Raw genomic sequence first — 12,024 nt, 5'->3', positions numbered from 1 at the left:
GTGGTCCACCCATCTCGGCCTCCCAAAGTGCTGGGATTACAGGCTTGGCCATCAGAGAAATGCAAATCAAAACCACAATGAGATACCATCTCACACCAGTTAGAATGGCAATCATTAAAAAGTCAGGAAACAACAGGTGCTGGAGAGCATGTGGAGAAATAGGAACACTATTACACTGTTGGTGGGATTGTAAACTAGTTCAACTATACGGAAAACAGTATGGCGATTCCTCAAGGATCTAGAAGTAGAAGTACCATATGACCCAGCCATCCCATTACTGGGTATATACCCAAAGGATTATAAATCATGCTGCTATAATGACATATGCACACATAGGTTCATTGCGGCACTATTCACAATAGCAAGACTTGGAATCAACCCAAATGTCCATCAGTGATAGACTGGATTAAGAAAATATGGCACATATACACCATGGAATACTATGCAGCCATAAAAAAGGATGAGTTTGTGTCCTTTGTAGGGACATGGATGCAGCTGGAAACCATCATTCTCAGCAAAATATCGCAAGAACAGAAAACCAAACACCGCATGTTCTCACTCATAGGTGGGAACTGAACAATGAGATCACTTGGACTCAGGAAGGGGAACATCACACAACGGGGCCTATTATGGGGAGAGATGGCATTGGGAGTTATACCTGATGTAAATGACGAGTTGATGGGTGCTGACAAGTTGATGGGTGCAGCACACCAACATGGCACATGTATACATATGTAACAAACCTGCACATTATGCACATGTACCCTAGAACTTAAAGTATAATAATAAGAAGAAAGAAAGAAAGAAAGAAAGAAAGAAAGAGAAAGAAAGAAAGAAAGAAAAAGAAAGAAAGAAAGAAAGAAAGAAAGAAAGAAAGAAAGAAAGAAAGAAAGAAAGAAAGAAAGAAAGAAAGAAAGGAAGGAAGGAAGGGTCCTCCTGAGCCGGGCGCCAAGAGCAGGCACGGGCAAGAGCCCGCGGGGTCATACAGCAGGCCTGGCAGCAGTAGCACGTCCAAAGAGGCTGCAGGTAACGTCTGACCACAAGCCACTGATTCTAAAAATTATATGTTTTAGTCCTGAAGGGCCTAGAAACAATGACTATACAATATTTGTGAGCATTCCTAGCTCACAGGTGAGTGATCCCCATTAAAAGGAGCCAAGAATCCATTTAAAAAATGCATGAAGTTTTCAAAGACTAAAGGGGTAATGTCAGAACACAGAAGCCAAAGTTGGTGCAATTTGAGCATCTAACAGAAAAAAATGACTATAACTGATTAAAATATATTGAATATATATTAAAATCCATGCGTCCATGGTGATACTGAAAAAGGAACCCTTTCCCAAAAGGGGAAAACATTTTTCATTTGCTGCCACTGGAGGTGACTATTGATAGGTAGACAGATATATATCATATTCTGAAAATCTGTAATTAAAAGGAAAGAAATATTTATTCTGTCTTACTAGTAGGAAGCATATTTCAGTGTACCCAAATGCATAGCAACCAAGCAGGATTTATTTCAGGAATTCTAAGATAATTGAATAGTAGGAAATCTATTAATAAAATTCACCATTAAGGAATCTAAGGTGAAAATCATATTATCATTTTCATAGGTGTTGGAAAAGCATTTGATAAAATCTAGTCTTAATTTTTAAAAATCACTCTGAAAGGTAGAAATCAGGTACATTTTCTCACTGAGATAAAATGTTTTTCATACCCAAATGGAATAGAACTAGTAATACAAAAACTGCCCATAATGAAGCAGTAACAGAAGCAGCATTTCTACTAAAGTTGTAAAAAGACAAGGATGCCCACATCACCACAATTATTTAATATTGTATTGGAGGTAGTAGGAAGATGTTTGTATACAAATTGAAAAGGAAGTAGGAAAACTACTATTATTTGAAGACAATGGTTACCTCCCTAGAAAACCCAAGAAATCAACTAAAATGTTACTGTAAGAGAACTCAGTAAGGTAGCTGGGCACACAAATATACAGAAATTAGTACTTCAGACTACATTCCAGAAAGAAAATGTAGTAAGAGAAGAAAGTTCTGCTTAAAACAGCAACAAAGAATGATAAAAATAACTAGTGCTGAATCTAATGAGAGAGACACAAAACTTATGTAAAAAAAAATTTTTTTTAGACGGGGTCTCGCTCTGTTGCCCAGGCTGGAGTGCAGTGGTGCATCTTAGCTCACTGCAGCCTCCGCCTCCCAGGTTCAAGTGATTCTCCCACCTCAGTGTCCCAAGTAGCAGGGATTACAGGCATGCACCACCACGCTGGGCTAATTTTTGCATTTTTAGTAGAGACACGGTTTTGCCATGTTGGCCAGACTGGTCTTGAACTCCTGACCTCAGGTGATCCACCCACCTTGGCCTCCCAAAGTGCTGGGATTACAGGCGTGAGCCACCATGCCCAGCTGTGAAAAAACTTTAGGACAACACTAATTCATACAAAATAAGATGAGCAAATGGAAAGACACCCAGAAACACTCATCATTATTAAAGATGTTACTTTTCTGGTGTGTGTGTGTGTGTGTGTGTGTGTGTGTGTGTGTTTGAGATTGGGTCTCGTTCTGGCACCCAGGCTGGAGTGCAGTGGTGTAATCTTGGCTAATTGCAGTCTTGAAGATATTGGTTTTCTAAGAATATTAATAGATGTCATCAGATTTCAATAAAAATTCCTATAAGGTTTGTTTTTTGGTTTTCTCTCCCCCCCTTTTTTTTCAAGTAGACAAGTTACTCCCATAATTCATACAAAAAAAGTAAACAAACAAAAATAGTCAGGAAACATCAGAAAAGAAGGGCAAATAGTGGGGACCAGCACTGTCAGATCTATGGAATATATTTAAAAGACTCAGTTATTAAAGCAGTGTGGTACGAATGCATGAAAAGGAGACTGACCAATAGAATATGATGGAAAAATCCAGAAATACACTCTAAAATATACATGAGTTTATTAATAAAGGCGCAATCCCAAACAGTGGGGCAAAGATAGACTATTCAACTCTGATTGGGACCACTAAGTAGACATTTGAAAAAGGATAAAGTTGAATCCCTGTATGTTACACTAGGTTAAATTCCAAATGAGTCAATATTTAAAATGAAAATTAAAATCATAATTCTGGAAGAGAACATGGAAGAATTCTTTTAATATTTTGAAATGTAACAGTGCCTCAAAATCCTGATGCCATAAAAGTTAAATTTGACTATATAGAAATAAAAAATCTTCTACATGACAAAAGATAAATGGCGGGTAAAAATGGGTATTTGTAACACATATCACACACTTTTGTGTAAAAGAAAGAAAATGAATAATCCATGTTTGCATTTCCTTATGTATGTATAAAGAAATTCTGTAAGGATCTATAGAAAATTAAGAATAGAAGTTATTTATGGTGGAGGTGGAATACTGGGTAGATGGAAGATAAGAATGGGAGGAAAACTTTTCACTGTATAACTTTTTTTACATATTGGCCTTTAAACCAGGTGAATATATTGCCTATATGGAAAGCTAGATTTTTTTTTTAAGTTCCAACTTTCATATAGCTTACTTTCCAGTGCAGGGAGATAAATAAAAATACAAATCAATATACACTTGGAGTCATAGTGAGATAATTAAATCTACGAATACAAGGAACTTACTTATTTTGTTAGTCTTCACAGTGACTCAAAAAGAGTGAAGCACATACTAGTAGCTCAATAAATACTTTCTGAATAACTGTAGAATCACTTGTTTTAAGTCCTGTCTCTATGATTATGTTATTTTTCTACTAGTTTTTCAGTGTAAGGAGACAGATCATGAACTGAAACTATAACAGATTGTACCTGTTGCAGATAGTGTCAGGAACATATATCTTCAGGTCTTCTGTTACTTCTTTCATCACCCTCTGGTAACCAGATATTCCTGGGTCTTTGATGTAATTAGGATTGTTTCTCATTAAATATTCCCCCAAATAATTAATTGGGTCAAACTTGCTTGGAGTATCAACTTCTGTCAAAACCTTCTTCTTTTCTACTTGAGTTAACATGTTTTCTACTCCAGGAACTAAGGTAGGTAAAAGTTTGTCAAGCAAATATGCACGATTATTCAGTGTCATGCTTTCAGTATTAAACCATTCTTTGGCCAAATTATCCCTAGGGAGTTTTTTTTCAGCCTTTTTTTCTAGTTCCTTCTTCACATTTTCCTTGTCTATTATTTTCTGCTGCATTGCTTGGGCTCTTGCCTCCATTCTTTCAAAAAGATTTTTCTTCCATTGTTGCTCTAGCTTTGATTTCAGTTCAGTTTCATCTAAAGCAAAAATCACTTTTGCAGATTTTCTAATTGCAATATTACCTGAGGCTTCAGTTTTAGAGTCCTTTATTGAACCAGTTGAAATTTTTCGCTGCCCCTCCAGGTTTAATTCTGAGGGGATAAAAAAGTGAAATGTAAGAAATGTTAGAAGCAAATTTTAATCTACATGACTTTAGAATAACATTTGAAAAAATTTTTATATCCATTTACACAGTGGATTGGAACAAGGTCAGCTGAAAGTAACAGAAAATTGGACAAAGTGACTTTAACCATAAAGACATTTATTGTTGACTTAATCAGAAGCCATTCAGCAGTTCAGTGATTTCATTAAGTACCTAGGCTGTTTCTGTTTATTTTCGTTCATTTTTTTGCTTGTACCTCATGATCACATGATGACTATTAGAGCTCCAGTCATCACTTCCTCACAGCAAAAAAGGATTGAGGACAAAGGATTTTTCTCCTCTTGAGGCTCTGTTTTATTATCTGATAGGAGAAGATCCCAGACTCCCCACTGTAAGACTTCCCTTTACATTTCATCGGCCCTAACTAGGATACATGCCCACGCCCAGACCAATCACTGGTAAAGGGAAATGGTATTACTATGAATAGTACAGACAAATTATAATCTATTTATTGGTGTCAGAGTTTGGATCAAGTTTTCTGATAACAAGTTATTTTCACCTGCTACAACACTGAGGTTCAGTTGGCAGGCAAAATGGTAGGGAAGGCTGGGCACAGTGGCTCACATTTGTAATCCCAACATTTTGGGAGGCCGAGACAGGAGGAATGCTTGAGCCCAGGAGTTCAAGACCAGCCTAGGCAACATTAGGAAGATGCTGTTTCTACAAACAATAAAAAAGTTAACCAGGCATGGTGGCTTACACCTATGGCCTCAGCTACTCAGGAGACTGAGGTGGGAGGATCACTTGAGCCCTGGAGGTCGAGGCTGCAGTGAGCCATGATCATGCCCCTGCACTCCAGTGAGACTTTGTCTCAAAAAAAAAAAAAAAAAAAAAAAAAGGTGAGGAAATGTGTAGTGAGTAAGCAAAGAGTCGACCACACATGTCTATTTAAATATATTTCTCTTCATTTTATTCCCAGCTTCCTTTATGTTTTCATTTTTAAAATGCAGGATGGAGACATTAGACCAAGATGGTAGACTGAGAACAGGCATCTACATCCCCTCCCTACCAAAATCTCTAGCAACGCCAGGAAAAGTTGTATGTTTTTAAAATTTTTTAAATGCATAAAAATACTACAATCATGAAGGGGGCCTTCGATAGTCAGGAATTTTGAAGATCTCTGAAAAATGTAAAGCAGGGGAATTCAACTGATTGAAGAACCTATAGCGCTAAAAAGATACGGTGGAGACCACTGTAAAATTTGGGAGCAGATTTGAGGTACCCCAAGTTTAGAGGATGTAGATACGGGTCATAGGGGAAAGACTGACCTTTTTGTATATCTTCATTCCCATTTGAGCTAATCAGTGTCTTTCCCTGCACTGAGTTAAGGCATATAGATGTTTAGGCTAGAGAAACAGGATTTTCACACACAGAGAAAATGAATTATTAACAGCTTCACTGTCTGCACATCTTGTCCTTCCCCCACTGGTATCAGACTATAGAAAACAGTAACTCTATAGGAAAGCAAACAGAGAATCTCAAATTCAAATGTAAGCACACATTCATAGAATGTTTAAGAAAAATCATCCCCATGACTAAATTCAACAAACAGAATAACTAATACCACCCAAGGAAATACCATTAAATAGAACAAATGTAAGGAGTCAAAGAATTAATAACCTCAGAGCAGAGAAGTTGGAAGAAATTAAAAGTTAAACACTTAAGAGAATGTAGACCATCTAGCACTCACATCTTGGTTTCGAATATCACTCTCCAATTAAAAAAAATCAGAACTCCTTGGAGATACAGCTGATTATAGGATTGGGCTCATCTCATATGCAGGAAATATATACAAGAATATCTTGTAGTGCCTAGAATATCTTGTAGTGCCAGAAAGTAATGAAGTGCTGAAAAAAAACTAGTAAATAAGTAAAGAGACAAATTTCCTGTGCAGAGATATTCCAAATAATTTACGTAGATACTCCATGATCAAGGATGTAGAGCATAACTCCCCTCTCCTTAATTGCGGACTGCATATAGTAACTTCCTCTCAAAGAGTACAATATGGAAATGGGAGGGGGAAAATAACTTTAGAGAAACCTGAGAAATATTATCTCAACCTAATGATCATTATTAACATCTACAGTAACACATCATGTTGACACCATATACCCATATGTATATGTATATGAGTATATGACAGCATATATTCAGCCTCCCGAGTAGCTGGGACTACAGGTACATGCCACCATGCTCAGCTAATTTTTCTATTTTTTTCTTTTTTTGGTAAAGATAAAATCTTACTATATTGCTCAGGCTAGTATCGAACTCCTGGCTTCAGGTGATTCACCCACCTTGGCCTCCCAAAGTGCTAGGATTACAGTCATGAACCACTATGCCCAGCCAATCCAGAATATTTAATATTAATCTTATAAAAGTGTCAGAAGGTATAAGCCAAGTGTTAGACATAATGAAATATTCAAATAAATAATGTAAGAAATCTCTCAGAACTGAAGAAAAACACAAGTCTTCAGCTTTGAAAGGCTTACCAAATGGAGTTTCCATTTGTAATGATAAAAACTTTCTGGAACTAGACAGTGGTAATGGTTGCATAACACTGTGAATTTACTTAGTGGCTCTGAATTGTACACTTTAACATAGTTTAAATGGTAAATATTATAGTATATGTATTTACCACAATTTTTTTAAAAGCCTACCAAATAAACAAAGGAAACAAGATTAAAATACAAAAGTAAATTGATTTCCTTGGAACTACCAATTAATAACCAATTTAAAATGTTTTATATTTTTAGTTAACAATGAAAATATAATTTTATAAAGCTTTGTTTCATTATAGCATCAAAAATTTAAAATATCTAGAAATAAACCAAACAGAAATGTGTCAGACTAATATGAAGAAAGCTATAAAACTTTACTGAAGTAGTACTGGCATTAGGATAGACATATAGATCAATGGAATAAAATTGAGAGTCCAGAAATAAACCTATACATCTGTGACCAACTGATTATTTTGTAAAGTTCCTCTTCTACTCTGAAACCAACTGATTTTTGACAAGGGTGCCAAGACAATTTAATGGAAAAAACAGTCTCTTCAACAAACGGTGCCATGACAACTGATATCTACATGCAAAGGGATGAATCTGGATGCCTACCTTACATCATATATAAAAATTATCTTTAGTCCTAACAGTCATATATACAATAGTCTATCCAATATAACAGCAGAATACATAATTTTCTCAAGTGCACATGGCACATTCTCCAGGATAGACCATATGTTAGGCCACAAAACAAGTCTCAATGGATTTAAAAAAATAGACACCATATAAAATATCTGCTCTTTAATGAAGAGCACAAAACTTGATGAAGTTAGAAATCAATAAAGGAAAACTAGAAAACATACAAAGCTACAGAAAATAAACAACCCATTCTTAAACGACTAATGGGTCAAAAAAACACAAGGGATATTAGAAAATAATAAGAGACAAATGAAAATGAATACACAACATATCAAAATTTATAGGATACAGTGAAAAAAGGGCTCAGAGGGGAAATCATAGCTGTAAGTGATAACATTAAAAAAAGTCAAATCTGAGGTCAGGAGATTGAGACCATCCTGGCTAACATGATAAAACCCTATCTCTGTAAAAAAAAAAAAAAAAAGAAAAATTAGCCAGGCGTGGTAGCAGGCACCTGTGGTCCCAGCTACTTGGGAAGCTGAGGCAGGAGAATGGTGTGAACCTGGGAGGCGGAGCTTGCAGCGAGCCGAGATCATGCCACTGCACTTCAGCCTGGACAACAGAGCGAGACTCTGTCTCAAAAAAAAAAAAAAAAAGTCAAATCAATAACCTAACTTTACACCTTAAGAAACTCGAAAAAGTAGTGCAAACTAAACACAAAACTAGCAAAAGAAAGAAAATAATAAAGGTTAAAGTAGAGATAAAAGAGAGAATAGAAAAATAGTAGAGAAAAACAATTTCACCAAAAATTGGTTCCTTGAAAAAAATCAACAGAATGAATAAACCCTGAGCTAGACTGACAAAAACATTAGCAAAGATACATAAATAACCAAAATCAGAAATGAAAGTGGGGACATTATCACCAACCTTACAGATATTAAAAAAATAATAATTATAGGCTGGGCGCAGTGGCTCACGCCTGTAATCCCAGCACTTTGGGAGGCTGAGGCAGGCAGATCACGAGGTCAGGAGTTCGAGACCAGCCTGGCCAACATGGTGAGACCCCGTCTCTACTAAAAATTCAAAAATTAGCCAGGTGTGGTGGCACACACCTGTAATCACAGTTACTTGGGAGGTTGAGGCAGGAGAATTGCTTGAACCCAGAAGGTGGAGGTTGCAGTGAGCAGAGATCACACCATTGCACTCCAGCTCTGGGTGACAGAGCAAGACTCCATCTCGGAAAACAAAAACAAAAGCGGTTACAAGAGAATACTATGAGCAATTGTATGCCAACATATTGGATAACCTAGAAGAAATGAACCAATTCCTTGAAATTACCTAAAATGACTCAAGAAGAAACAGAAAGTCTCAACAGATCTTGTGTTAGTTAGTTTATTTTGTGTTGCTATAAAGAAATACCTGAAAAAAAAAAAAAAAAAGGAATACCTGAGACTGGATAATTTACAAAGAAAAGAGGTTTATTTGGCTCAGGCTGTATGTGAAAGAGTGCCAACATCTGTTCCCAGTGAGGCCTCAACAAGCTTATAATCATGACAGAAGGCAGAGGGGGAGCTGGCATGTCACATGGTGAGAGAGGCAGCAAGAGAGAGAAGAGGTACCACACTCTGTCAAACAATCAGATCTCACATGAACTCATAGAGTGAGAACTCACTCATTACTGCAAGAACAGCACCAAACCATTCATGAGGGATTCACCCCATAACCCAAAAACCTCCCACTAGGCCCACTTCCAACATCATAGGTCACATTTCAATATGAGATTTGAAAGGGACACACATTCAAACCATATCAGACCTCTAACAAGTAAAGAGATTGAATCAGTGATCAGAAACTTCCCAACAAAGAAAAGTCTTGGATCAGATGGCTTCACTAGTTACTTCTATCAAATATTTAAAGAAGACATGAAATGAATTCTTACCAAATGCTTGTAAAAAATTGAAGAGGTGGGAACACTACCTAATTCTTTCTATGAGGATAGAATTACTCTGATACTAAAGCTAGATAGATATCACAAGAAAATTATAGACCAATATTCCTTATGAATATAGATGCAAAAATCCTCAACAAAATATTAACAAATCAACTCCAAGAGCATAGCAAAAGCCTTTTCAACATGAAATCTTTCCAGATTTATCTCAGGAATGCCAAGGTGGCTCAACATAAGAAAATCAAGCAATGTAATCATCACATTGATAAAATGAAGGGGAAAAAAGTCACATAATCATCTCAATGCATACGGAGAGAACATTCCTCAAAATAATAAAGGGTAGTTATTTAAAAATCCACAGTTGGCCAGGTGTGGTGGCTCACACCTGTAATCCCAGCACTTTAGGAGGCTGAGGTGGGAGGATTGCTTGAGTCCAGGAGTTCGAAACAAGCCTAGGTAACATAGTGAGATCCTGTCTCTACAAAAAATTTAAAAATTAGCTGGGTGTGATAGCACATGCCTAGAGTCTCAGCTACTTGGGGGGCTAAGGTGGAAGGATCACTTGAACTCTGGAGTTTGAGGCTTCAATGAGCCATAATCATGTCACTCATTCCGGTCTGGGCAACAGAGAGTGACCCTATCTCAAAACACAAATAAAAATAAAAAATTCACAGTTAACATGACACTCAGTAATGGAACACTGAAAGCTTTCTCCCAAAAATCAGTAACAAGAAAAGAATGCCTACTTTCACCACTGCTGTTCAACATCATACCAGAGTTCTAGCCAGAGCTATAAGACAAGAAAAACAAATAAAAGGCATCCAAATTGGAAAGAAAGAGGTAAAACTGTCTCTATTCACAGATGACATGATCCTATATATAGAAAGAATCCAAAAGAAAACTACTAGAGCTATTGAACAAATTCAATAGGGCAACGTACTGAGATCCTGTCTATACAAAAAAAAAAAAAAAAAAGAAAAAGAAAAAGAAAAGCCAGGTATGGCGGCACGTACCTGTAGTCCCAGCTATTGGTAGGCTGAGGTGGGAGAATTGCTTGAGCCTAGGAGTTCAAGGGAGCAGTGAGCTATGATTACATCACTGCAGTCCAATCTGGGCAACAGAGTGACACCCTATCTCTAAAAAAATAAAAATGGGGGGAAAAAGGAAAGCAATTCCATTTATAAAAGCAGCTAAAAGAATAAAATACTTAGGAATAAATTTAACCAAGGAAGTGGAAGATACATGCTGAAAACTATAAAACATTGCTGAAAGAAATTAAAGAAGACATAAATAAGTAGAAAGATGTCCCTATTCATAGATAGGAATACTTTACATTGTTAAGATATCACTTCTACCCAAAGTGATCTATAGATTCAATGCAATCAAAATTCCAATAGTTTTTTCACAGAAATAGAAAAAGTGATCCTCAGATTAATATGAAACTGCATGGGGCCCTTGAATAACCAAAATAAATCTTGAAAAAAAAAGGAATAAACTTGGAGGATTCACACTACCCGAATTTGAGACTTACTATAAAGCTACAACAAATAAAACAGTACTGGAGTAAGGACAGATGTATAGACCAATAAAATAGGATAGAGAGGCCAGAAATAAACTCTCATATATAGTCAATTGATTTGTGACAAGGGTGTCAAGACTATTCAACAGGGAAAGAATAATCTTTTCAACAAATGGTGCTGAGACTACCTGATATATCATGTAAAAGAATGAAGTTGGTCCTTTACCTTACATACAAAAATGAACTCAAAACAAATCAAATATCTAAACTGAAGAGAGAAAATGATACAACTCTCCCAGCTTGGGAAACGTAGTGAGACTGTATCTCTACAAAAAATTTAAAAAACAAATTAGCCAGGCTTGTTGATGCACACTTATAGTCCCAGCTACTCGGGAAGCTGAGGTGGGAGGATCACTTGAGCCCAGGAGGTTGAGGCTGCAGTGGACCATGATCATGCCACTTCACTCTACCCTGAGCAACAGAGTGAGACCCTGTCTTTAAAAACAAACAAATAAAACCTTACAACTCTTGGATGAAAAATGAAAACCTGTGGAAAATCTTCATGCCACTGGCTTTAACAATGACTTCATGGATGTAACACCAAGAGCACAGAAAACAAACAAAAAAAGATAAAACATACTTCAAAATTAAAAACTTTTGTACATCAAGGAATTATGTCAAAAAGTGAAAAGATGATGTAGTAAATGAGAGAAAATATTTGTAAAGCAAATAACTGATAAGGAATTAATATTCAGAATATATAAAGAACTTCTAAAACTCAATAACAATAAAACAACCTAATTCAAAAATGGGCAAAGGATTTGAACAGGCATTCCTCCTAAGAAAATATACAAATAGCCAATAAGTACATGAAAAGATGTTCAACATTATGAGTTATTAGGGAATGCAAATCATAACTACAATGAGATAACACTCCACAC

General features: G+C 36.4%; 1 protein-coding gene across 1 annotated transcript in view; it reads right to left on the bottom strand.

Annotated features, from left to right (window-relative positions):
- The window catches only part of EFCAB5 (EF-hand calcium binding domain 5), a 175,050-nt gene that overhangs the window by 138,209 nt on the left and 24,817 nt on the right, over window positions 1-12,024 (bottom strand). The window contains exon 4 of the mRNA XM_023183936.1: window positions 3,829-4,405. Within this exon, the coding sequence (XP_023039704.1) occupies window positions 3,829-4,405 (577 nt within the window). The remainder of the gene's footprint in view (window positions 1-3,828; window positions 4,406-12,024) is intronic.

This window comes from Piliocolobus tephrosceles, chromosome 16 (assembly GCF_002776525.5).
Source record: "Piliocolobus tephrosceles isolate RC106 chromosome 16, ASM277652v3, whole genome shotgun sequence".
NCBI classification, from domain to species: domain Eukaryota; kingdom Metazoa; phylum Chordata; class Mammalia; order Primates; family Cercopithecidae; genus Piliocolobus; species Piliocolobus tephrosceles.
The sequence above is the reverse complement of the archived record's forward strand: the minus strand, read 5'-3'. Positions and strand labels throughout refer to the sequence as shown.